We start from the raw sequence: 26,666 nt of genomic DNA, 5'->3' as shown, positions 1-26,666 counted from the left end.
CTGTGTACTTCTTTCCTGTGATACTGCTCATGGTGAAACAAATAAGTTTCAAATTAGTGCAGTAAATACATGTGCATACTTCCTTCACTAGCTGGCATTTACCCATTTTGGTTGTAATGAGTAGAATTTTTTGAGACCTATTTTTAAATTCGGGTTCTCCTTTTTCATTAGGCGATATGCTTCTTTTATTGGTCTTGTCATATATCTTTTTACCTATTTCACCATTTTCACTAACAGAGATAACATCACCTGGTTAGGACTTTGCCTGCTACAATCTTTGTCAACATTCGGGTAATATTCCTGAGCAACAGTAGGCATTTCATCTTGCAACAGATGCCCATAGTAAGAATCTAGGCATGCCCAAAACCTCGTTCTTTATTTTACTAGCTTCTGAAATCAGATAATGTGATGGAGTGGGTATGTAGTTCTGTATCTGCCCCTTAGAGTAGCTACATAGTATCAGTGTCAGTAACTGTACATTCTCAGTGTAGGTGGCTGCTGAGGTATCAGTATTTAGTTTTGAAACCACGCGACACATTTTGTGCGCATTCTTCAGGTACCACCAAGTGCATCTATGTTACACACTTCACACAAAGTTTTGCAGATGCTTGTGTAAAACTTGTTTCAATTTCTTCCACTTTTTTTTTTTACTTTTTTTTAACATACCGTTTTCTTCTTGTGCTTCTTACTTTTCCTGGGTGTTTAAGGGGGGATTTAGTAGAGGCTACAGCAAAAATGCTAACATTCAACAAGTTAACAACTTCATGTCCAGCAATATAAATATCTGCACTGTCTTCTGCAGTTTCACATTTGTGTGATGGTGATCATTCAGGCAGGTTGTCACGAAATTTCTTCTATAGTAATTGCAGCAATTCCTGCAGAATGGATGTGATAGTAATACAGTGATGTGAGGACCAAGATATTTATGCAATACCTCTGACAGATTTCCAACAACTGTGAAGCATTTTATACTTTTCTTAAACACCACCTTATTGTGTCTTTTTTTTCATAGTCCACATTCCTCACTCTTTCACTACTGTATTTCCCACTGTATCTACCAAAAAGTTCAAACCAAACACAAAACTTGATGAAGAATGGTTTATGTGCAAGTTCTCACTCGTTTATCATAAACAGAAGAGCACTGGAAACATTGTTGCCAACATCCATATTTTTAATAGAAATTCAGTAATGCGAAGTGCGCAGAATGTTGAAAAAATTTTAACGCCTTAAACGGAAAAATATTGCCCACTGCGCTTGCTCTGGCTACAAACATATTATCCAAGCAATATTTTGTGTAATTTTCAAAAGTTTCGGATGGAGGTTTTCCAGTGGATAATTCATAAAAACTAATAATAATGCATTTTTTACATTTTTAGTAAAAAATAATTACATATTACAGACAGCTGGAGCACAGAAGGTACTGTTTTGTATCCGGTAATACGACAGAAATGATACCATTCTAGGACTTTCCAAATTAGAAAAAAATATATATTTAAGTGGAAAAATTAACTTAAATGTTGTTATTTTTAAGTCTTAAATTTGTCAGTTAAATGAAGCCCATAAGTGTGTGGGTGTCAACTAAATTTCAACGCAATAAGAGGGAGCTTTAATGTAAAACACCTGCCATGTTTCAAGTACTTTTAGATTATTAGATTTTTAAGAGGTATTTTTTTAATGTATATTTTTTTTAAGGGCTGTATGATTTACAAAAATTAAGATAAAGCGAAAATACTTTGTTTCTTAACATTTATGATATAGAGGCCTAATATAATTTTTTCATGACCACGTGTTGACATGACCTGTATGATTTGAGATGAAATCAGCCACAAGTCCTCTTACTGAAAAGATAGCTATTGAAATATTTATATAGTGATACATCTATGTCTATACTCTGCAAACCACTGTGAAGTGTATGGCAGAGGGTACACCCCATTGTACCAGTTATTTGTATTTTTGATGTTACATTCACGTATGGAGTGCAGGAAGAATGCTTGCTGAATGCCTGTGTGTGTATGCTGTAATTTGTCTAACCTTGCCCTCACAGTCCCTATGGAAGTGATATGTAAGGGGTTGTAGTATATTCTTAGAGCCATTTACAGTAAGTTCTTGAAAGTTTTTTAAGTAATCTTTCTTGGGACAGTTCATATTTATGTTCAACAGTCTGACAGTTCATTTTCTTCAGCACCTTTGTGACACACTCCCACAAATCAAACAAACGGTGACCATTCTTGCTGCCCTTCTCTGCATATGCCCAATGGTCCCTGTTACTCCTGTGTGACACAGTTCCCACAAACTAGAGCAATGTTCTAGTATGGGTCATGGAGGTCGTTTTCAAGTAATCCCCTTTGTAGGCCGAAGACATTTCCTCATTATTGTAAAAATAAAGTTAAGTCTGCCTTCTGCTTTACCCACAACTGAGCTGCTGTTCATTCCATTTCATATTCCCACAAAGTGTTATTTGTACAAGTTTACCGATTCCAACAGTGACTCACTGATATTGTAGTAATAGGATACAATATTTTCTCATTTTGTGATGTGCTCAACTTCAGGTTTCTGAACATTTAAAGGAAGTTACCAAATGTCAGAAATTGCTGAATAGTTATACAGCTTCTTTCACACACATAGCTACATCACCTGCAAAAAGTCTGAGGTTGCTATTAATAATGTCTGCAATTTCATCAATATACAACATGAAGAACAAGGGCACCAACACACTTTACTGGGGCACACCCAAAGATACTTCTACGTATGCTTATGACCCTCCATCCAAGACAACTTGCTGCATCCTCTCTATGAAAAAATCCTAAAATCAGTCATAAATGTTGCTTGCTTTGTATATGGTCATACTGTTGATAATGTCAATGAAGTGTCAGATTTCACTCATCTGCTTTGACCAATGACGTAAGGGTGTTGTGGTGTGTGATGTCATTACAGCACAGAGTTTATGAGTTGGTTGTGTTTCTAAATGTCGTCTTGTGTTTGATGGTGCCCTCTGGTGGTATGTGTGCATATACTGAGTGCAATGTGTTGTATTAGCTTCATTTGAGCCTTGATGTTGGTTAGGTGGTGTCATTGGCAGTGCTTGTAGTAAGGTTTGGAAGTTTTTTTCAGTGAGTCATGAAATATTTTTTTTGTTGTTGTTTATGTGTTTGGTGTTTTCATGAGGTGTATTGGTTTGCTGTTTGTGGTGCAGTAAGGTGTTTAGCTTACTGTGTGGCTTCTGTTGTTAGGTATGGGTATGATGATGAAATTAACAGAACTCTGTTGCGGTCGGAGGTGGGGGACGACATGTATGTTATTACATTCCTCCAGTTATATGGACTAATTGCTGGAATTGTGAAGTGTAGTATTTGTGGTGAGAACATGAGGTTGACCAGAGTTCCGTCATCTCAGACTAGAGACTGGGGTGACCAACCTAATTTACAGCTCCTGCATATGTTGCTGCAAAGTATTTTTTTTTTTTTTTTTTTTTTCCGTTGGTCTATATTCTTCTCGGGTTGTGATGTTTTGGTATTAATGGTGTATTGAATGTGTTTTAATTTATGTAGGGATGTTTAATTTTTACATTTTTTTAGGTATTGTGGTTCTGGTTTTATTTTTCATGGTTGTATGTGTTGATTTTTTGGTATCAATAGTTGTGGTTGATCTATATATGGCAAGGGAAATGACTGACTTCAATTTTCATAGTTTTAGGTGTGGTTGACCTTTATAGGTCAGGGAAAGTGTCCAATTCCTGTAGATTTTGTTGGTGTAGCACAATGTTGTAAATTTTTTCTTTTTTTTTGCCATTTGTGTGTTTTGGGATTGTTGTGTGTTTTTTACTGTTATATTTAGCTTGTCTATACCCTAAACCCCAATTTCCCACGGTTGCCCCATTAGTTTGATTGTATTTTTCGAGGGAGATGTTATTGTCTTATTTTTATGTATTTACGTGTTTGCTGCTGCATTTATGTGTTGACATCATAGGCGCCATATTGCAGACACTTAGAATAGCCATTTCCACCATACTGATGATGTCATGGGTCAATGCAGACTAGTGGAATCGGACACTTCTGTAATCCTGCTGATAATAAGCACAGATGTGACACTGAGTCAGATGCTTTTCATGAATAATAAATAGGCTACTGCAACTGCTTTATTGCCTACATCTAAAGCTTTCAGTACATCATGCGTGAAAAGTTGGAGTTGGGTTTCACATGATCCACGTTTCCAAAATCTGTGCTGGTTGGTGTGGAGGTGGTCATTCTGTTCAAGATACCTGCTTATATTTGAGCTAAGAGTAAGTTCTAAGATTCTACACCAGATTGATGTCAAAGATACTGAGCAGTACTTTTGAAGATCTTCTCTATTACCCTTCTTGTAAATGGGTATGACTTATGATTCCTCCCATCTACTGGGCACAGTTTTCTGTTTGAGAGATCTGTGACAGATTATAGTTAACTGAGCAGCTGATGCATCCGCAAATTCAGTACAAAATCTGAAAGCAGTTTCATCTGACCCTTGAGCAGTTTAAATGATTTCAACCGTTTCTCAATGTGACTGACAATAACACTAATTTCACTCATCTTTTCAGTGGTACAAGGATTAATCTGAGCAACTCTACTGCGTATTCCTGTGTAAAGTAATATTTGAAAATGGGGTTAGGCATTTCTATTTTTGCTTTGCTACCCTCAATTTCAGTTACTGTTTCTCCATGAGAGACTGGACACTAACTTTGGTGCCACTAACAGCCTTTACATAAGATCAGAATTTTTTTGGGTTTCGTGAAAGATCATTTGACAATATTCTGCAACAGTACTCATTAAAGGCTTCGTGCATTGCTCTCTTAACTGCCAAACACATTTCATTTAGCATCTCTCTAGCCACCTCTATGCTTGTTTAAACATATTATGCAATAATATGTTTACTTTAGAAATTTCTTTACAGCAACCATATATCATGGAGGATCCCTCCCATCGTGAACTGTTCCACTGGTTATGTATCTCTGCAGCACATGATCAACAATTCCTTTAAACTTTATCCACAGTTCTAAGCAAATACATTATCATTGCCTTTTGTTAAGTACCCCCACTTAGGCTTAAATTTAAGTACTTCTCAAGAACTATATAAAATGTGTTTCTTATGCAATGAAATACAGAAACTAGAAAGTATCACCTTTTGAGACTACAGATATATCACACCCATAATTGAAAAACACACTGCCTAGAACTAATGAAACTGGATAAACTGAAAACTACTTCACAGAGGTCTTGGCTTTGATTCCCAGTAATCCTTAAAAGTTTCACCAGTTTACATTTTCCACCTCTGGAACTGTTGGTTAATGTAAAAAGATGCCTAACTGCACTGGTGTTCAGAATCAATGTTAAACTGTGGGTCTGCCTGTAACTGACAGGTCGGAGGAAGACAACACGCAGTACCTGTAATAGTACCATGCTTAGGGAAGAACTGTGGTGTATATATAAACCACAAGTCCGAAAACAACTTCAACAAAGACTTAAACGAGTTAAAATTTGTATTAAGAGAAAAGTCAGATACATGGGTACATATGTCTTCAACAATCAAAACAACCTCAGCACATTAAATGTCATGTAGACGATGCAGTGGGCCATAAGTTCAATTAAAGAATTTTTATTCCACTAAACTGTACTTACATGGCAACTCTTAGATTTAATATTTTAAGTTCATTTGTAATTATCACTGTAATACATTAATGTAATGTCATTTCACTGTACCACAGTTGAATTAAATTTACATCTTTGGCTGTTTTCTGAATTCGTTACCATCCATCAAATATTTCAAATGTAATCTTACACACCAGTACCGCAAGGGAAACAGGGTGTAAGAAGAAAGAAACGCAGTCCATAGATGCAGCATAACACATCGGTTTAGATTTGATTCGTTGAACCAATGCGACGTCAGTGCGTCATATGTTACCTCGCAAGTGATTATTTTGTAAGTATTCAATATTACAGGAAAATTATTTGTAAATTATAATCTGTAAGCATTTTGTTCCTGCAAGTGTTTAAATTTTCCACGCGTTCTTCACGATGGTGTGCCATATATATAGATGTGATGATGACTGAATGACACTTCCTGGTATTCTTTGGTACCAATAATTGTACTGAATCTAAGTCAAGAGAACTGTAAGTAATCAGAAACTCCAGATAACACGTAAAAACTTTTGTGTTACCAGTAGCATGATGCTTGTTCCGTTTTGCGACAGGTATATGACCTATTTATATTCAGCTTCAATGGCATCTTAAATGCAAAACAAATATTTTTAAATCAATTAAATTAGATTTATGTTAGTATCGCGCACGTTTGAAGTTCATCATATATAGTTCCGTTTTTCCAGAACCATCGTCAACCTCACCTGTCAACGCAGATATCGAGTTCTTCACAATTGCAACAACACTCTAACATGTGGTATCTTTCTTGGTTGCGATTAATATACTCGCAACAACATAAGCTATCTCTGCCATCCATTTCTCCTTATGTCACCCATCAAAAACTGTCCACTTTTCCTCATGTAAACAATTTACATACGACAAAAACATGCCACAGGCGCACTTGCCAAAGAACTTCGAGTAGTTGGCACTTCGCTATGCTCACTATACGCACTTCGCTTCTCGCACACCAAAGACGTTTCTCATCTACATGAAGCAAGTGGATGAGTCGCTAAAATGAGATACCCTTCAATAGGTGTTCGTCTGAAACCTTTCGATTTAGTTTTGATGACAGACTGAAGGCCAATTCACACTGGCTGTCATATGTAGTCCCGTCTCTACAAAACATTCTGCAATACATTTCAAACGTTGGCATCCACACTGGCCGTGCCGTCCCGTCCCGTTAGGTCACGTCACGTCACGTTGCGGCACAGTCAAGGTTTCTCTGGGTGAAAGTTTTGACGGCTGACGTTATCCGTCCGTTACTGATCATGTGATCCACAAGCTCATTTCTTCCCAGACAGGGTCATGGGCGGAACTCCACATTCCGTTTCATCGTGGTTGATATCAGTTGTTTGTTGGTCGTTATTTGCTATAAATTGTTTCGTTTTGTTATTTTCTTAAAATTTATAATAAATGACGACACATTAATCGAAACAGTGAGGCTGCAGCCTGAAATGTCGAGTGCAGGCAGGATAAATTGGCCGGTAGATGCTCAAACGCCAGGGCAAGCGTGGTGGGAGCGATAGTGCTGGGGATAGCAGCTGGACAGTGAGCGAGCACTGGAGGGGAAGTACTCAGCGCTGGAGGGGAAGTGCCGCTCTACAGCGAAGCCAATGCTCGACCATCTGGCGTAATGCGGAGGAATTTGTGATGGGTTAAACTGCGGTTTTCCGATATCAGTGATTTCTTTGAATGCTACTTCTCAGTATCTGTTATTCTTAACTGTGATTTGTCGCAGTTAAGGAACCTAGATCGTGTAGGTGTATTGGCAAAGCAATTGTGGTATCCTGTTGTGCTTATGGTTGTACCGAGCGTTTTGTGAAGGAAAGTAACATTAAATTTCACTTGTAAGTATTATTAGTTTAATTTAGCGGCATTTCTTGAATACTGATAAACTATTGTCTATATCATATCCTTACCCAGAACGTCACAGTTACGTAAATTGGCGGTTTGAAGTGCTGTGTGTGTTTCCAGGCGCACATTACAATCGTATATATTTCTTGAAATGGTAAGCCACAAAGCTGCTTTTTCTCTTTCGTATAGGTTTCCAAAGGATGAAGGGCGCAGGCAGATGTGGATACAGGCAGTGAAACGAAAAGATTTCAAGCCTAATGCGCACACACGCATCTGTTCGAAGCACTTTGAAGAAAATTGTTTCGACAAAGAAAAGAATGGTGGGAATTTGCTTCTCAGTGACGCTGTGCCAACAAAATTCGATTTCCCTGAGCATCTTCAAGCAAAGAGACCCAAGCTTCGTAAACCTCCAACTAAGAGAGATTCATTAGACGAAATTTCATGTGCACAAACTTCCCATAATTCTCGTAAGTCTAGATATTTACTTTGTGTTAATATGTTAACGCACAAAGGAGAGTGTTAAGCAGTGGCTGTAAAAATGTAACAGCGTTTTTTAAAGGAACATTCTCGTAATATGCTTTAGACTGAGGGGAAATTCTTTCATGTACATTTTCCTTCAGTGGACTGGTATTTTGTTTGCAGCCGCTATACAAGCTTCTGAAGTAAAAGCTGGGACAAGCAAATGTTTTAGATATATATGAGATTTTAAGGAAGATGATTTGGCTATTCCTGGCATAGCTAGTAAATGGCAAGTGTTGCAAAAAAGCAGCTGAAGAGAAAATTAAGTAATTTGCAGCGATCAGCCCACAGGATGAGGAAGATAATTTTAAATTTGGAATCATTAATAAGTGACCTTCAAAAGAATAATATTATAAGTGAATCCATGGGTAATTTGCTGAAGGTAAGATAGAACTATGTACTTCAAGTAGTACTTATAATTTCTTGACATAAGACATTAAAGACGTACCAAACTGCCATTCTTATTATACATATCAGGTGGTATAGATTCTAGTATTGTACCTGTCTTACAGTTCCATGACAAGTGGCATAGTTGATTGTAAGAAAGTCTCTATTCACACAAATGTAGGCATGTTTTTGAAAAAGATCAACATGTTCATGGAAATAATAGGATAAAATTACACTGTGGAAAGTACTGCAACTAGCCACAAGTTTTTTAGAAGTGATTGTTATTGTAACATTGCTAGTTTCGACCTGGAACCCATTGCCATGCAATACCACTAATTCCTTGCAGTTTTACGTGTGTGTCCTAAAATTTTGAAATTACATATTTGTTGAAAGGTATTAGATTGTATATAGACTGTACACATTGCACTACTTCATGAAATTCTCTCCTTTACATTTCCTCTCTTAGAAATTTGTTATATTTTGGGACACATAAAACTTGCAAGAAATCAATGCTACCATCTGACAATGGGCTCAGACTCAAAACTAGTAATGGTACAATACAAATCACTACTAAAAGAAACTTGTGATTGGTTGCATTATTTCCTACAGTGTAATTTACAAAAACAGTTGTGGTGTTCAATAACCAAGTGGATGAAATAAAATAGGTGAAAGCACCATAATTTAATGTAAATGAGAAAGCAGTAACTTTTATTAAAGTGGAGACACTTTTGGAAACTTATCTATGTTAGATCTACCATACATGAACAAAAATAGTAGAAACAGTTATGATATTTTGTTCCTTCTATGCACAAATTTAGTTTGTAACTGCTAATTATGTGTCGTTTTCACATGCCTTATCAATGTAGAGTGTTCTGCATGATGTGATATACAGAACATGTTGAGTGAATGACAGTTTGTAGCCTAGCTCTTGCAGCTCTTTACTGAGAGTATCATATTGATTTCAGATGCTGCCACCAGGTACCTCAGAGTTGTTAAAGCGTGTCAGCAGAGGTCAAACAAGAGAAAAGTACCCAGCAGCTCTTCAGACCTTTGCTTTAACTTTTAATTTCTACAGTATTAAGGCTTACTGTTACGTAAGGAGAAATTTCAATACATCTCTGCCACATCCACGGACATTGAGAAGGTGGTGTAGTGAGATCGACGGAAATCCAGGTTTCAGCAAAGAAGCAGCATTGCTTTCAGAATAAAGTGTCAAGAGCTTATGAACAAGGGCAAGAAATTGCTGTGTGCTATGTCATTTGACGAAATTGCCATAAGGAAACACATTGAATTTCGTCAAACTAAATTTGTTGGATATGCAGATTATGGGGCAGAGCTTGATGATGATAACCTTCCTGTTGCAAATGAGGCACTAACATTTTTGGTAACTGCTGTTAACAGTTCTTGGAAACTGTCAATTGGTTACTTTCTAGTCAATGGACAAACTGCACTAGAAAAATCTAACCTATTGAATGAGGCTCTAAAGTTTACGTTTGATGCTAGTCTTGAGGTGATATCAGTAACTTTTGATGGAACACATGCAAATACTGCAATGATAGAAAAGCTAGGTTCTTCCTTTTTTTATCTAACATAAAATCTTTCTTTTAGCACCCATTGTGTAATGATGAAATATGTATTTTCCTTGACACATGTCACATGTTAAAGTTAGTACGTAATACCTTAACTGGTAAGGGTACAATTTTTATGGCAATTGAAATCCTATCAAATTATGTACTCAAGTTACATGGTTTGCAATGTGTGGAGACACTTCATCTTGCTACAAAAGTAAGAATGAAGCATGTTGAGTGGTATCGTCATGATGAATGTTAGAATTGCAGCACAGACATTGAGTAATAGTGTAGCTAATGCCCTTGAAATTCTTGGCAAATATTTGCAATTGACGATTTCAAAGACTGTGATCTAACAGTTAGGTTCATAAGTATTATGAACAATGTTTTTGATAGCTTCAACAGTAGAAATCTGTTAGCGAAATGTTATAAAGCACCTCTGTCCTTGCAGACTGCTAGCTACAGTTTGTCTTTTCTGGATGAAGCTGAAGAATATATAAAGAATTTAAGACTGGATGCAAATGGCCCCTCTGTTTTGTTTACAAACAGAAAGACTGGTTTCCTTGGTTTTATTGTGTCAATTCAAAGTCTCAAAAGGTTATACAATTCTCTGATAAGCAGTCCTAATCCACAACTTAAATTCTTACTCACACACAAGTTGTTACAATATCACATCAAGACATTTTTTAGTTCAATCAGGAGGTATGGTGGTGATAACAATAACCCTACAGCCACCCAGTTCAAAGCTGCTTACAAAAGGTTACTTATACATCAGCAAGTAAGGGGTTCAGAGACTGCAACTTGTTTAGACACTGAAGAGTGTTCAAATCTGAATGTATCTTCAGCACTGGGTAAAGTACAAACAAACTGATTTGTTTCATGTATAAATTTCCGAGCTGAAATTCCTTATGTTGAAAAAGTGTCTCATGATCACTGTTACAGTATCCCTTCTATTTGTTTTAAACAACTGTCAAAGTATGTGAGAAATGTTGTTGTGTACATTTCAGGATTTATAGTACGTAAGTTGAAGAAAACCATATATTGTACTGAATGTGCAAATTCTTTATATGGCTTATTGGAAAGCGAAAATGAACTCCTCACGAGAAAGAATATGGGAGGTTTAGTAACACCTTCCAGGGATGTTGTTCAAATCTGTAAAGTAGCAGAACAAGCCTATCGTTTGCAGCAGGCAAAGGGTATGCTGACAAAAAAATGTAACACTTGTGCTCTTGTCATCTGCTATGGCAGAAATTGGCAGCAATGTATTTACACCTATCAATGAACATATAATGAGCATTGACCCCACAGAAAACCATCATACAACTCTTATAAAATCCATTTTATTTGAGTATTTCATTTCAGAAATCACCATTTGGGGAAGACTGTTAGAGAAACCTTTAAGAAAGGATGTGTAAGGAGCTTTCTTACAAAAACAATATTATTTAAGGGACACTAAATGGTTCGTGTGAAGTGTTGGTCTACTTTTTTAAAAAAAATAGAAATTTGTTCAGTGCTGAGTTTGTTGTAAGTACTGTATTGTGTTGCAAAATAAATGCTTTATGAAAAATTTATGTGAATTATATTATGCTCATACCTTTGTCATTCAAGATGTGATATTTCTAGTCTAGTAACAGATTGCCATAGACAGTTAAGAATAAAACTCTTAACATACTTTGCAGGAGAAAGAATAACTTAATTGTTTGCTATTTGGGCTATGCCAGTTAAAAGTTAAGTAACAGATAGTTGGAATTTCATATTAGTGTCTCAAATTGCAAGGAGCTAGGGATATTCACAGTACACACACACACACACACACACACACACACACACACACACACACATATATATATATATATATATATATATATATATATATATATATATATATATATATAGTGTGTGTTTGTGTGTGAGAGAGAGATATTTATTACCAATAACCCTTCCCACTCCAAAAGCAATTGCAATGTGCATTGCTACTACACAAGAAGAAAGGATGATTTTTCCTATCCTGGATTGAATCTGACTTTAGCACAAAAAGAGGTGAATATGCTGCCATTATTTTAAACAATGAAGAATAATTTGCAAAAAACAAGTTTAGGGTTTCCTTAGTCATTAGGGTTTAGTTTTATTTTGTACTTCCTAGTTACAAAACATGTGAATATCAAATACATATATAAGCTGTAATGTATGGGATAAATAATATGCTGCTACAAAAATCTTTGGTCATTTACCAAAAAGCATTAAAAACATGACAGATAGCCAACCAGCATTTAAAATCAAACTAAAAGAATTTATGAATAACAGCTCCTACGCAGTAGACGATTTTTTAGATATAAATGATTGGAAGAATTATCATGTAATGATATGTCTACCTTTCATTAAACTGACACATCATTGCGATGTATCGTATTCATGATCTGTGGAACGAGTATTCATGTAAGTAGATTTTGTAGATATAAATTCTATCTTTGATACATCTACGAAACAAACTGTTTAAACCAAAGAAGAGGTTTCAAATGCAACTGCTTTACGTTTTGTGGGTGAACGACACAACTGAGTTTGTTACATTCGATGTGAACACGTGTACTTATGTTACAGGTCTCGTTGTTTATGCCGATTTATGAAGTCTATAACACTTCCTCACGCAATATTTACATTTTATGCAGTGCATCATGCTTATTGTTAGTAGAGAATGCATCTCATAATTGGTAACACTGAAATATTCACGGCGAATATATTGCCGAACATAGAAAGTGTTTCAGCAGTTCACAAAGTTCATTGTGAAGTAATGGTTGTAAAACTAAATTTGTACAGTGGTTATGCAATAATTTATCACTTCTAGCTGTGCTTACATAAGCTTCATTTAATGTGGTGAAGTTAGCAGGAAATCCACTGAGAAATACTGGAAGTGAAATCAGGAATCAGAATGTTGCCTTGAACTCCCGCCGACGTTCTGCCAACAGTCACGTGATTCTATGTTGCCGCCACGCCAGATGTACAGCTACTGCACTGCTTGCCCAGTATATTAGTATCTATGGTCGAAGTTTGTGGTGCATGCAGGAAGTATGGCGTTTCTGTTGAACCTGCAAATACAAAGAGTTTTCATTAGTGGTCACTCTACTGCATTCGTCTGGATAGTGCTTAAACAATCAGAGAGAACAATGCTGAATCACGAAGGACATGTCACAATTCACATGCTTCACAGTTAATATGATAATACATGAAGTGGACTACATCCCTGACTACCATGTTCATACTGTAAACAAAGAGAACTGACCTTTTATTTATTCACCGTCCTCAGACTGGGAAGTTTGGAAGTCATCATCATAATCATCTCTAGTGTCATCAGTATTGCTGGCACATATCTCAATAACCATTTCTTCCAGTTCGTCTGTCAATTTTTCCTGAATTACCTATGTTTCTTCCACATCTTCCAAATGCTTGCAAACTGTCGACCATTCATGTACAGTAATGTAGAAAAATTTTTCTTCTGCTGGCTTCCACACATCCTCCAGCTTGAACGTAACATTCTTTGTACCTACCCAGTTTTTTACTCTAGCCCATACAATTTCTATAGGATTTAGTTCAGGATGGTAAGGAGGTAAACGGAGAACAGAATGACCATAATGTGCCAGAAGTCTGTCCACAGTGTAAATCTTTGTGGTTTTTTTGATTCCTATTAAAGCAAGCAGTTCTATCTTTGTGCTTCCCTGGTCGAATTGAATGTTTCAGGAATTTAGCCAATATGCCATTTCAGCTTTCTTGCAAAGCATTGTTGGTAGTTTTTACATGCAGAACATTTTGATAACTATCATTGTCAAGCACAACAATGGAATTTGTGGCACATTCGATATTATTTTGTTTTCCAGCCACCTGATAACAAATGTGGTCATTCAGTCTGATTATGACAGTACTTTACATGTGTACCACAATCAGATAGTAAAAGATAAAACAAATACCTTGAAAAACTTTTGGCATTCATTTCTGCATGATAATCTCCTGTTTTAGTGCTGAATTTGAAAATTAAAAGTGCATTTGGCACAAAACCTTATTTGCCTCCTGTGATCAGAAAAACGACATAAACGCGTTAATAACGTCGACGTTATTTCTGTCGCTGTTTTGAAGAACATGTTGAAATTTCAAAGGAATGCTCACTATCTCCTGATCTACAGTATTGTAGATCAGAAGAATGTGAATGTTTCTTTTGACGTTTAGACACATTAATAATTTTCAGTCTACAGAATACAGAATTACTTGTCCTTATCAGATATTTTTGGTACTTGCATGTACTATAATCAGACGTTGTCCTTTTGAAAGTGGCGCCTTTACTCCCTTACTTGAGCCATCTGTCCTTTCTTTGGGCGTTGTAGTCGAACTGTGAATATAGGTTTCATCGACATATATGATAGGTCCACCCTCTTCACGATAATTTTTTATTTTCTTTAAATATTCAACACGTTTAGTGTGTATTTCTAAACGTTCCACAAGCACCTTCCTGTTATCTGTTGTTTTGCGCCACCTGATAGATTTTAAGCACATTAATTACGCAAAAATTGACGCATATAAATAATACATGGACATTAAAAAAACCAACGTACCCGAAGCCTAAAGTTTGAAGTAGGTGTCATAATGAAGAAATACTCCCTGTAAAAGAAACATTTTCTCTCACTACAGGATAAAGTGCTTTTATTTTGGGGCACTGTTTGTTTGTTACGTGGAAATTATGTGTCAGTCTCCAGACAACTTGTTCGTCAAAATCATATAAATGTAAAATCTTTTTCTCTTTACTCCTTTTTTCCGGGAGTAGAGAAACCCTTGGAACTGCCGGCAACTACTTTTTCTCCCTCTTTCTTTATTCCACATATTGTTCGAAGTGACACACGAGTAGCAGCCTGTACTCTTTCTAGAACACTTTTTACTGGGATTTGTCTCCCCTCTTTTGCCTCATCGAACATAAATGTAATTACATTGAAAATAATCTCTCTTGCCTGGCTATGCAGAACTCTTCCTGCCCCTATAGTGATTGCAGATGTCATGCCATGCCGTGTATACCGCTGAGCTCACTCGACGTGCCCTAGCCGACAGGTGGAAGTACAATGAGACGGTCTCCCCTCCTGCACGACAGAATGGACTCGCCCAGCACTGCGAAATTCATGTCTGCGCGAGGGCCGCCTTATGCTGTGTGGACTCAACGACATGACCACCGTAAATTATTTGCCCTGTTCTACATTTATAAAATGAATTTTGAGATACCTGTACCGTATTTAATATTTTGCAGTGAAATGGAGTGCAACATGGTTGCAACTAGAAGTGAAAAAATTACTCTGGGTAGAATCAGTCTGATTAGTGGGTGGAATTTATTTGTGTCAGGCATTTTTAGTGTTAGGTAAAGAAATGCACTGAAACCTTCAGACACTGCAACCTGTTTATTTAAACACATATTTGTGGTAGGTCTATTTATTGTTAAGTAGTTCTCTAAATTGTGTGCGAAACTGTTTTGCAAGAATCAGTGTTCAATATTTATGTGGTTTCACTTGCTAAACCCAGTACAAATAAGATACTTGAGCGACTAAAAGGTAAATACAACATACAAGGAAAAAATATAGCTATCTTGAAGGGAAAGATAATGAGAGAGATATGACTATGCACAGATTAGATTAGATTCAGTTTTCGTTCCACAAACCCAAAAAGTAGATGATTCTCTTCGGTGTGGAACGTGTCAGAAAGTATAACATAAAACATTTGAATATAATACTTACTACACTGATCATTTGTCAGAAGACTGTCGAAATCGGTGAATGCAAATGAGGTAAACTGGAGCAGCTAATATTTACAGAATGAACACGCTGTCATAACGAAACATTGTTATGCACTATTAATAAATTTATCATACACAAAATGCCTAATGTTGACTATTGTGACCAAGTGCTGTCAAAACTGAAATCTAACAGATATTTTTACTTAAACTGACTTAACAGTTTCTGTTATGATATTCATCTATAGAGTAGAAGGAGTTGCCTATCAAAAAGGTCTTTATGTAGGTTTTTCTTATTCCTAGTATAGATACTATGTATTGAGCTATTGGTTGGAAATAGTGATGTATTACTTGCAACAAATTTCATTAGGGAATAAATATACTGAGAAGCAGTGGTTAGAATACAATGTTCCTTGAAAAGGATCTTGATTTAACACCACAAATGATTCTTTTTTCACCCTAAAAACGTTTGCTCAGTTTGATAAGTTCCCCAGAATATGATCCCATAGGGCACAATAGAATAAAAGTAAGCAAAATATGCAAGTTTTTTATATTTACATCTCATACATCTGACATCATTCTTACTGCAAATACAGACTTGTTTAAGTGCTTAAGCAGTTCTGTGGTATGATCTTCCCAACTGAATTTACTATCGAGTTGTAATCCCACAAATTTAATACTGTCAACCTCTTCCATCTGCATGTTTTCATATGCTACACAAATGCAAAATTTTGTACTGCACTGGAACTAAACTTAACTTTAAACCAATTTCGCACAAGACTTGATGGCCGCTTCTGACAGTGTGTCTCTTATAGTAATTCTGGGTGCAATTTGACGTAACAAATGAAAAAAACAGATGCTGCCCCTTTCCAAAACGTAAAATGCAGATTCCTTCTCTCTCAAGGTCCTTGTATAATGTATTACATTCCCAATTTCTACTAAGAAATGACATTTTTTTCGACCACACGCACTTTGTTTAGTTGTTTTGCACTTCTGTCTCCCTCCTCTAATATAAAAGCTGTCCCTGCAATCTGCAAACCAGTTGAGTCCAGGAAATGTCATTTTCTTACAAATTTTAGACACCAGCACCCACACATATGAGCTATTGCGTTGTGTATGTGCACTTCACGCATAGAAACAACAGCAATGCGAGTTAGGACCATGTAACTTGAACTGACTTAATGTGCTATGATCTGAAGCTCTGTATGAATACACCTTGACGTTACTGCGTCATGACATGATGATGCCGTGATGGACAGTATGAATTGATCTTGATCTGTAGAATAGCCCCCTGTCTAGATTAGGTTGAAAGGTAATAGCCTAGTTGTGAGTTGGCAAAGCCAATGAATGTGAATTTCAAATAAAGATTATGATAACAGATTAACCTGTAGTGTAGACTTATATTTACGTTTGTGCTATATCTAAGGCCGATTCACACTAGTTGCCCCATCACATCACATCCCATACCCTCAAAACATACTGCAACGTATTTCAAATGACGGCACCCACACTGGCCGTCCAATCACGTCATGTCATGGTACCATCAAGATTTATTGGCAAGAAAATTTTTAAAGCTGAGATCGATCATCCATCCATTGTTAATCACATGACCTCCCAAGCTCATTTTCACCCTATATACAGCCATGTTCAGATACCCATTAATTCGTTTAGTTATGGTTTTAGCTGTTAATATCAATTTTTTGGTTCATTTTTTGTTAAAAAAACTGTTTCATTTCGTTTTTTTCTTTTGTTAAAATATATAATGAATGAAGAAAGATTAATTGAAGCAGTGAGACAGCAGTCTGAATTGTATTACATGAGCGTACTAAATTACTTGCCCTCTACTACATTTATAAAATGGATTTTTGTTCATACCGGTATGATATTTCATACTTTACAATGAAATACTTTAAATATGTGTTTGTAGCAGGCCTCTTATTGTTACGTAGCTCTCTGGATTGTGTGAAACAGTTTTGCAGGCATCTGTGGGTATACTAGCCAACTCCAGTAGAAATAAGGCACTTGAAGTATTAAAAGCCAAATACCAGAAGTAAAGAAAACCAATCAATCTTGAGGGGAAAGGTATTGAGAGACGTATGACTATTGCACAAAAATTTGCACTGAGCTAACAACAAAACTTGACCTTAAACAAACCAATTTTTCACTGGATTTGATGCCAGCTCTGTACAGCCGTGTGCTTTACGAACTGTTTAAGAGGGGCTCTACGGAGATGACTTGCTATGAAACACTTGTGGGTCCTGTCTATGAATGTTTCACAAGCATATTAGACCATACCAAATAGAAATGGTTTGTCGAATTTTACTTGGGATCCATACCATAGTGCAACTTGTCATCTTTCAAGTTAACAAACACTCTCATTCTGCTTTTATTTATTTGACATCACACGTCTTTGGTCGTTTGTGTGGGAACAAAATGGTCTTTGTTTTCAGTTATGTACCCAGTCACTTCAGTGACACATTCTTCTTAAATATGATGACAGAATGACAGAATCTCATACAAGCATTCAGGAATTCCTTGTAGTCACTTATCTGTAATAAAGTGATAGCATTATTTGAAGTAAACCAACATATTCCAAAAGTATTATAACTGAAAATACAAACATTCTGCGTTTCATATTACTCCAGAACAGTTAATATTGTAAAGGTATATTAATTTCAGGATAAAGGTACTAAGTTTTCACTTTATTTATTGAGTGTAAATATTATGATGAGATGGAAATCCAAATTTATTTGTACCATCATAGATACAAAGCTAGTCTTGAGCTAACTGAAGTCGGTTGTAAATATAATAATGTTCTTGCTGGCATAATCACCGAGTGATGACACATTCTATACTGAAGTACAAAATTATGCTAAAAATTAAACAAATGGAACATTATATTTACAGCACCTGTGCCCTATCAGAACTATGTCTGAAAATAAAATCAAAACAGAACTGTTGAGATAAAAGCCTTACTTACCAATTTACATCTAGAGAATTTTAAATAACAACCAGAATTTCGCATAAAAATTTAGAATTGTGCCTTTGGGAGCGCAGTATGCACACTGCAATGATAATAAAAAGGTCTCCACATGCAAGGTATCTTAGTATTATCAAAAACTTTAGGGAAGCTGTGATATTATGACAATTACGTATATCTCAGTTCTTTGCATAGTAAGAAATACAGTTCCAAAGGAATTTAAATGAATTTTTACTTACTGCTATTCGTTTACTTTTCGAATAATCTAACGCTTTGGGGATTTAAAGTGGCGAAGGATCTATGCAAAATCCCAATTCTTTGACAATAGCCTCACTTGAGATGGTCAGCCAACTGTCCTTGCTGGTTAGCTTGCTGCCGCAACCTCCTTTTCTCTCCTTCTCCAAAGTATATCTTCTAGGAACAGGAATGTCTCAAGACTCTTTCTACCTATGAAAATAAGCAGACATACATGGTTCTATTTCTTAAATTCACATCAAACTTTTACAAAAGTCATTCTCCACATAAGCAAACAAGTCCAAAACGAATCTTAATTAAAAGTCTTTCCAACCCCATTGTTCTTTTGTCACTACAATCGTCAAAGCTACAGAACAGCAGTGAATACGTAAACATTCCTTGTTCTTTCACTATGGCTTCCATGGCGCGACTTGCAGACACTTGTTGGTGTCATTTGACTGCCACGTCTATAGTCGTCTCACAACAAACTTCAATCCCACACACATAGAATGGTGATGTGCAGTAAATAAGCTCTCTCGTACTTATATTTCAAATATCATGTGTTTGAGTCGGTAGTAGGCCGAGTGGTTCTAGAATTTCTCGAAACACTACATATCTCCCTCCTCAGATAAATTTTATACATAATCATTATGTACATTTATATCATACATAATAACAATTCAAATTTTAAAAGTATTCATCTATTACATAGATCTATATACATATTTTTTCTTCACTTATAAATCTTTGTACTCTATAGAACAAGCTTCCAATGGTCGTCTTTCTACTGATTCCTTACTCTACTTTGTTTTTTAGATCATAAGCATTTATTTATGATTTCAGTCCACATTATTATTACTTAGGAATTGTGAGGACTCTTTCTTTAACGCCAATAATAGTCTCATTATTTATAGACTATAGTTTGAAGGAACTCTGAGCAAAATAAAAGCGTTCCCTTTTGACACTCATAAACTTACCTAAAACGTGATAATGCTAGTGTTACATAGAATTCAAACTTACCAGAATAATCCTATAAAACATGTGACTTCTGTCATGATACTGTCCTCTCCTTCTAGGATCAGTACCTATACCTTACTTGTGAGTTGACTACATGAGCGCACTTCCTCATTCCATTCTGGCAGGTACACCCCTTTATACAACATCCCTATTCTTTAGGGCACAGGTAGTCCTATCTCCATGTAGGTACGGCTGCCCTTTATATTCAGTAAATGCAGGGTACACCCCCTTATCCTTTCTGAGTAGTCCTCATGGTTCATTACCCCCCCAGTATACATTGCTATGTATACTATAATTAAATATTTTCTGGTAAAGCTACAAATCTGTTATACACTTTGCATTCACTTCTTAATACGTCATCAACTCCCTGGAGTCCTCCCCTACTCATCAACTTCTATACCTGTAATAGACACCATGTCTGGCGGTACTATTCAGTAGATAATATGTTTACTTACATTTTATGAGTCCCACTATCGTACAATTCTTTGGCTTGGTCTTCTCTTTCATTACTCATGCCTCCTTCTTATGTGCACTCATGGTACAATTCTTGGGCTTTTGTTCTCTTTCAGTGTTCATTATTCATGTGGCCCTCTTATGTACACTCATTGTAGAATCATCATAGTTCAGAGTTCTTATATGTATATATGGATGTGACAGTTTTTATATAAATAAGCGATGTAGAACTGTCATAATAAAAAAACGATGTGTGCATATTTTCCGATGTACATGTATCTTTCCCCCTACAATACTTGGTGGTTCACACATTGCATCAGGTTTCTAATTGGCAATTATAATGTTTGTGTTTAAGTGTATCTTTGTGTGAATGCAAGGATACCACAGAAACTAGGAAGGACTTCTGCGACAGAAGTAGATGAATAAAGTACGAGGGAAAACATAGATATGTCCTCAAATGAGAAGAAAGAAGGAAAATAAATAGAAATGGTTGCTGAGATCGAAGAAGAGGAAGAACATAGCCCCAAAGACAAGAAACCCTTCCCTCCCCCTTCCCCAGGATCCCTACCACACAGGTAATTGAGTGAGAAGTTGGAGGAGGTGTTCAATCGAATCCTACAGAACGGATAGTCCCACCTTCACCCTTGAGGTCCCCAAAGGAGATCTTAGGAACCCTATGGAAATTGCAAATGTGAAGAATCAGGGATACTTGTTTGCGAGGGTTGTTTGAAAGTTGAGGTGTGTGTTTTGTATTAATCATGATTTATGTGTTCTCACAAACCATGCTGTCATCCACAATACCCACCCCTTTCAAAACTGATACAAACCCTCCCAGGTACATCAATCTCATAAAAGGTATAAAATATTCTATGCAAAATAGAAATTCTGTTCACTATAGTATAATAATTATTTAAATTAGTCACATAATATCATGTTTTCCACAAATATTATATTCCATTCAGTTTATTTCGTCTAGAGATCACCTTTCATCCATGATTCTCTTAAGCCAGTCCTTAAGTTATCGTCATATCCAGTTTCCTAGATAATCAGATTACAGGACAGAAATAGATGACAGAATATTTTAAGATTTGAAGGGAATTCGACGCAGGAAAATTATTATGGAAGGAACACCGAAAACAACTCGGGATTCAACAGTCTTCACTCTGCCCATTAACTCAGAATGTTAAAGTCCCTAGGGGATATATGACTCTGCACGGATCCTGTGGATCTGATATTAACCTCATTTGAGCAAGTGCAGACCAGTACCACTGCAAAACAATCACCACCTCACTAGATAACACCACATTAGGTGAAGTTATTCTATGTCCTAAGAGCTTAAAGAGTTTGTTACTTCATTCTTTAATTCTAATTTCAAATCTTCTACTTTATTATTTAAATCATCAAATTCAGTCTTTAAAGCCCCCATGCTTTCGCATTAACTACCAAATTCTTTGCTTTGAGATTCTATTTTGGCATTTAGCAAATTTAATTGAGAATTTACTGAGCCTAGTTCTTACTTCAGAGTTTAATTCTGAGCATTAGAAGCTTCATTTAATTGTAAACTCTGGGCTTCTAGTTTATCATTTAGTTCCTTTCTCAAAGACTCTGAATCTGCACTCTGTGCATCTAATTTAGCATTTTGAGCTTTTTAGGTTTAGTAGCTCAGACCAGTCTGCCATTTGTCTGTTGACTCTCATAGCCAAAGCAAGTTCTTGGGTTTTTTCCATTTGCCTTAAATTATCCATATTCTTATTAGCTTTAGACCTGGTAACCATTAAAATAATCAACTCTGAGTATAATAACAACAGTAATATTGTTCACTTAACAGTTCTTATAGTTTGTACTAAAACAATAAAGTTCTCTTTTACACTCACCTGGCATAGAGTGTAGGCTGCATTGTTGAGCAGATGTGTAACCAGCACTGGCGAACAGCAAATGGCGCCTGTGGCGTCGGTTATTGGTTTTGTATAGGCGTCAGTGAGCGAATGTGGAAATAGGTCAGCACAGGTGAACAGCAACAGCTGGTTGCATCAGATGTTGGTTTTTTTGCATCTGAATACTCACGATGTGTGAGAGCTGTATACTCCCCACACCAGATCTTCTTAGTCCAATTGTTCTTGGCATATCCCTTCTTAGTCTAATATGTTGATATCTTCTCTCTGTTCTTTTAACGTTATTACTTTCTTACGTCTTCCCTTTTTTGTATTTACTAATTTTCAGTATTTGAATTTATAGGCAGAATCCAATTCCATGGACTGGTTCTTTTGTCTTGTTTTTCTATAGAAACAAATATCATCTACTTATCTCGTTTTCGTCTCAAAATTCCTGTTTTCTTCTGTCCTTTCACACAAGTCGCCACATTCTAATGCTCTGTGGCGCATGAGGCAAAAAATTATATTTTCTTATCTTTGTAATATGATGATCACTTATAAAAACTTTAATGTCACCGTACTCGTCGATTAATGATATATTTGACTCGAAACCAAACAGAATTTTCTGCAGAACATAGATATATGACTGCCAGAAACAAACTAAATAACATTTATGAGAGAGCTGGTTTAGTAACCATGTCCTTTTTCAGTATGAATCGGATACATGTCTTATCCTTTCCAAGTCAAAAATGAACCTTAATTAAAAGTCTTTTTACAACTCCACTATTCTTTTGTCACTACAATTGTCAAAGTTACAGAACAGCACTGAATACATAACAATTCCTTGTTCTTTCACTATGGCTTCCATGGCGTGACCGGCAAACACATGTAAGCGTCAATTGTCAGCCATGTCTATAGTCATCTCACGATAAACTTCAAGCCTGCACACACAGACAGGTGATGCACAGTAAATAGGCTCTCTCACACTTACATTTCAAATATTGTGTGTTCGAGATGGTAGTAGGCCGAGTGGTTCTCCCATTTATGTGGAAATTCTCTAAACACTACAGTGTACACACTGCAATGATAAAAAAAAAAGGTCGCCATATACAAGGTATCTCAGTGTTATCAAAAACTTAAGGCAAGCTGTGATATTATGACAGGTATGCGTATCTCAGTTCTTTACATAGCAAGAAGTATAGTTCAAAAGGAATTAAAATGTATTTTTACTTACTTGTATTTGTTTAATTTTCGAACAAAACTTCATCCTCTTTCAAGAAAACTTTTGATAGTGTGTTTGACACTCCTTAATCATTTCAGTGAGACATTCATTTTCATATCAAATGTTTGTGGGACTGTCTTTGTTTTGATAATATTTCTGTGAACTCGAGAGCTAAAATCTGTATAATTACATTTACACCTGCAAGAAATCTTTCAGTTTAGAATATCTTGAATAAAGCGCCAATAGAAAATTAGATCACACATGTTTAACTTTCACAGCCTCAGAGTGTAATAGTACCAGGATACATATGACATTTTTATTGCCTGTGGAGAGGTGGCTGTGGGTAATGACCTCATCACTAATGACACATTAAGCCATAATCTACCTATAAATATTGGTGACATTAAACATTGTATATTAGGCAATCTTCAATATGACAGGTGAAAAGGGTTGAAAATATATACATGTTGATTCATGTCATGTATATAAATTTGAGGCAGAGAATAATTTTTTCCTGTTTTCTTCTGATTAAAAACGTGCTTATATTCATATAGCTATGTATGATTTACGTTTTCCATGTGTTAAGTTGACAAATCCTGTATTATCGTGAAATAAGATACTAATACTAATATGACTAGATATGGCTCTTATTGTGGCTTAGTGGCTAAGTGTTTAGTTAAATTGAAATCCAGTTTAGTTATATGTTCAATGGATTGTAGTTGAAATCTCTTGTAATGATGAGAAAAATGTAAGTTTTATAGTTATCCTACTCATTTGCAGTGAAAAATGTGGCAACATACAGATGATTACATGATTTTCTTAGGTTTTTTTACATACAGTAAGTTATTGTTAACTATGTTCAACATTTCTCTCTTTCTCATTCTCAAACAGCTCCCTTTCCCCACCTTCGTTCCTCACCCCACACTTACATTATATTTATTATTATGCATTCAGAAATTCTTTGATGGATTAGGAGGAGTCATCAAGAAGATATGAGTTCAATGTGTGTACACACACACACACACACACACACACACACACACACACACACACACACACACACACACACACACACACACACATATATATATATATATATATATATATATATATAAGGAATGTATATACACACATGTGTTTTGATGTCCACAATTCGTCTCATTGGGTGAGCCATCTGCTATGTATCCATTACTTTGCTTAGCAATGTGTGCTGTGTTTATTGTAATGAAAGCTAATAGAGAAAGAAAGAAAATACTAAGAAAGAAAATACTAAGGCAACTATGAATAAAACAGTATCTAAATAACACAGGTATGAGGCATGTTAAATGGCAGTGGAGTGTTGTCTACAGATTTCAAAATTAGGTCACAGTACGATTTTAGATTTTTTGCTTGGGAATCTGCAGTGATACAGCTGGCAATAACATTTCGTTAACTGGCAAGTAGTGATGTATATACCAGTTTGAGCAATTTATTCCTGAAACTGACAAATACTTAAGAGAGGTTCTTAGTCATCATGAGAAGAGTAACTGATTTTCAGTACATAATTTTATGAAAAGCTATTTATGCAACTTCTTCAAAAAAGATTACATATTGATTAAAATCCTCAGTCACGCCACATTCGATTTTTTGCCATCAATTTCCAGTAGTTGGTTGAAGGGCTCACCTATTACATCTTCTCTCTTGTTCAGATGTAATGCTCCTCTGCTGTGCTATTACATCACTGTAACATGAATATGTATCCACAATTTTCATATACATTTTTCATACATTTGTAGGCTTCTTCTTCTCTGTTTCCCTCCTTATGGACTTATTCTTCCCAGTAATATGACTAGAGACTTTTTATCTAATATCTTACACTCAAGGCATCACATCTCAATTTTTTAATTGAATAATATTTAGAAGTGATGTTCCATATTTCTTCTGTTTGTCTGTAATCATCTATAAATTTTAGCGTGCTTTCTAAGCAGTCAAGAGACAATACTGCATACGAATGATCTTCAAACCTAGCCTCAGTACAGTTCACAAAGAAAAAGACATGGAGCCCAGCTGCCTGAAAATTACTAAACAGTGCAAGAATACCCATCAAACCTGGGGAGCAATATGCTATGATGTATGCCCTCCAATTTGAAGAATTTACACATATACAAATATGCATACTTGAATGCACCATTGGAAATGTTAGCAAATATGCATAGTTGAGTAGAAAAAAGGCTTCATGTGGAGATACCTTAAGGGAAAAAATGTACTGTGAGGCTTTTATCAGTATGCCAAATTGTTTAAAGAACTCTGTGAAACAGGTTCTAGAGTATGCTAAATGTTATCCTTACTTCATATTTCTGTGTAAAAACACTTCCTGTCTCAGTGACAAGTTATACCAGAATGTAATGAGGTAAGACATCAGTGAATAAAAATACGAAATTTCAGTTAACTTCCTGACATTTGCATCAACAAAATCTGTTGTTATCCATATCTCAAAAGCTCCAGAGGTTAGACGTTTAAGAAAAACTGTAATATGTATTGTCAGTTGAGATTCTAGTCAATATAAACACTTAAGAAATTAAGAATATTCTGTATTACATTGTGAATCCAAAAGTGTCTAGCATTCAATACTTTGTCAGTCCTAGAACCTTTTGTTTGTCTTCTATCACTCCTTCTACTTGGAAACGTAGCATGGTAGAACAAACTCACTTGCTACAACTGTACTCCTTAAACAATTTTTCTGTTTTATATTCTACATATAATGCATATACCAGAACAACACAAAATTGTTAAATTCTTATTCATGTAATATCTCACAAAACTGTATTATTCACAGCATTATTCACTGATTGCTGATGACAATGATGTAACTAACTCATTCAGAGACATTTTATTGAACCCTGGACTCATGAGGTGACTTTCCTGTAATGTACGCTACAAGGTGCAGTCTCTGGGACCTGTATGCTTAAACCAAGTTCAGGGCCTATCCAGTTGAAAATTTTAACACAAGTTATGGAACATTTATTTTTACAACAGTTTAGGTGTTGTTTAAATACTACTTGTTCATTTTATTGTTTTGTGTGGTTTTCTGTGTATTAAACATAAATGACCAGTTAGAGAACTGATGTTGAGATTCTGAAAAATTATAATGCCTTGGC

At 35.9% G+C, this 26,666-nt stretch overlaps 1 protein-coding gene and 1 long non-coding RNA gene across 2 annotated transcripts in view; one reads left to right on the top strand and one right to left on the bottom strand.

The window, feature by feature from the left end:
- LOC126278339 (palmitoyltransferase ZDHHC23-B) overlaps positions 1 to 6,679 on the bottom strand; it is a 74,760-nt gene extending 68,081 nt beyond the window's left edge. The window contains exon 1 of the mRNA XM_049978377.1: positions 6,374 to 6,679. Within this exon, the coding sequence (XP_049834334.1) occupies positions 6,374 to 6,486 (113 nt within the window). The 5' untranslated portion in view covers positions 6,487 to 6,679. The remainder of the gene's footprint in view (positions 1 to 6,373) is intronic.
- Positions 5,657 to 11,566, top strand: LOC126278340 (uncharacterized). The gene is made up of 4 exons (XR_007550692.1): positions 5,657 to 5,952; positions 7,713 to 7,990; positions 8,166 to 8,424; positions 9,395 to 11,566. It is a non-coding gene; the product is annotated as an uncharacterized LOC126278340 (long non-coding RNA).
- The last annotated feature ends 15,100 nt before the right edge of the window (positions 11,567 to 26,666 follow it).

This window comes from Schistocerca gregaria, chromosome 6, assembly GCF_023897955.1.
Source record: "Schistocerca gregaria isolate iqSchGreg1 chromosome 6, iqSchGreg1.2, whole genome shotgun sequence".
In the NCBI taxonomy this organism is placed as follows: Eukaryota; Metazoa; Arthropoda; class Insecta; order Orthoptera; family Acrididae; genus Schistocerca; species Schistocerca gregaria.
Note: the sequence above shows the minus strand (reverse complement) of the source record. Positions and strands in the feature narration are given on the sequence as shown.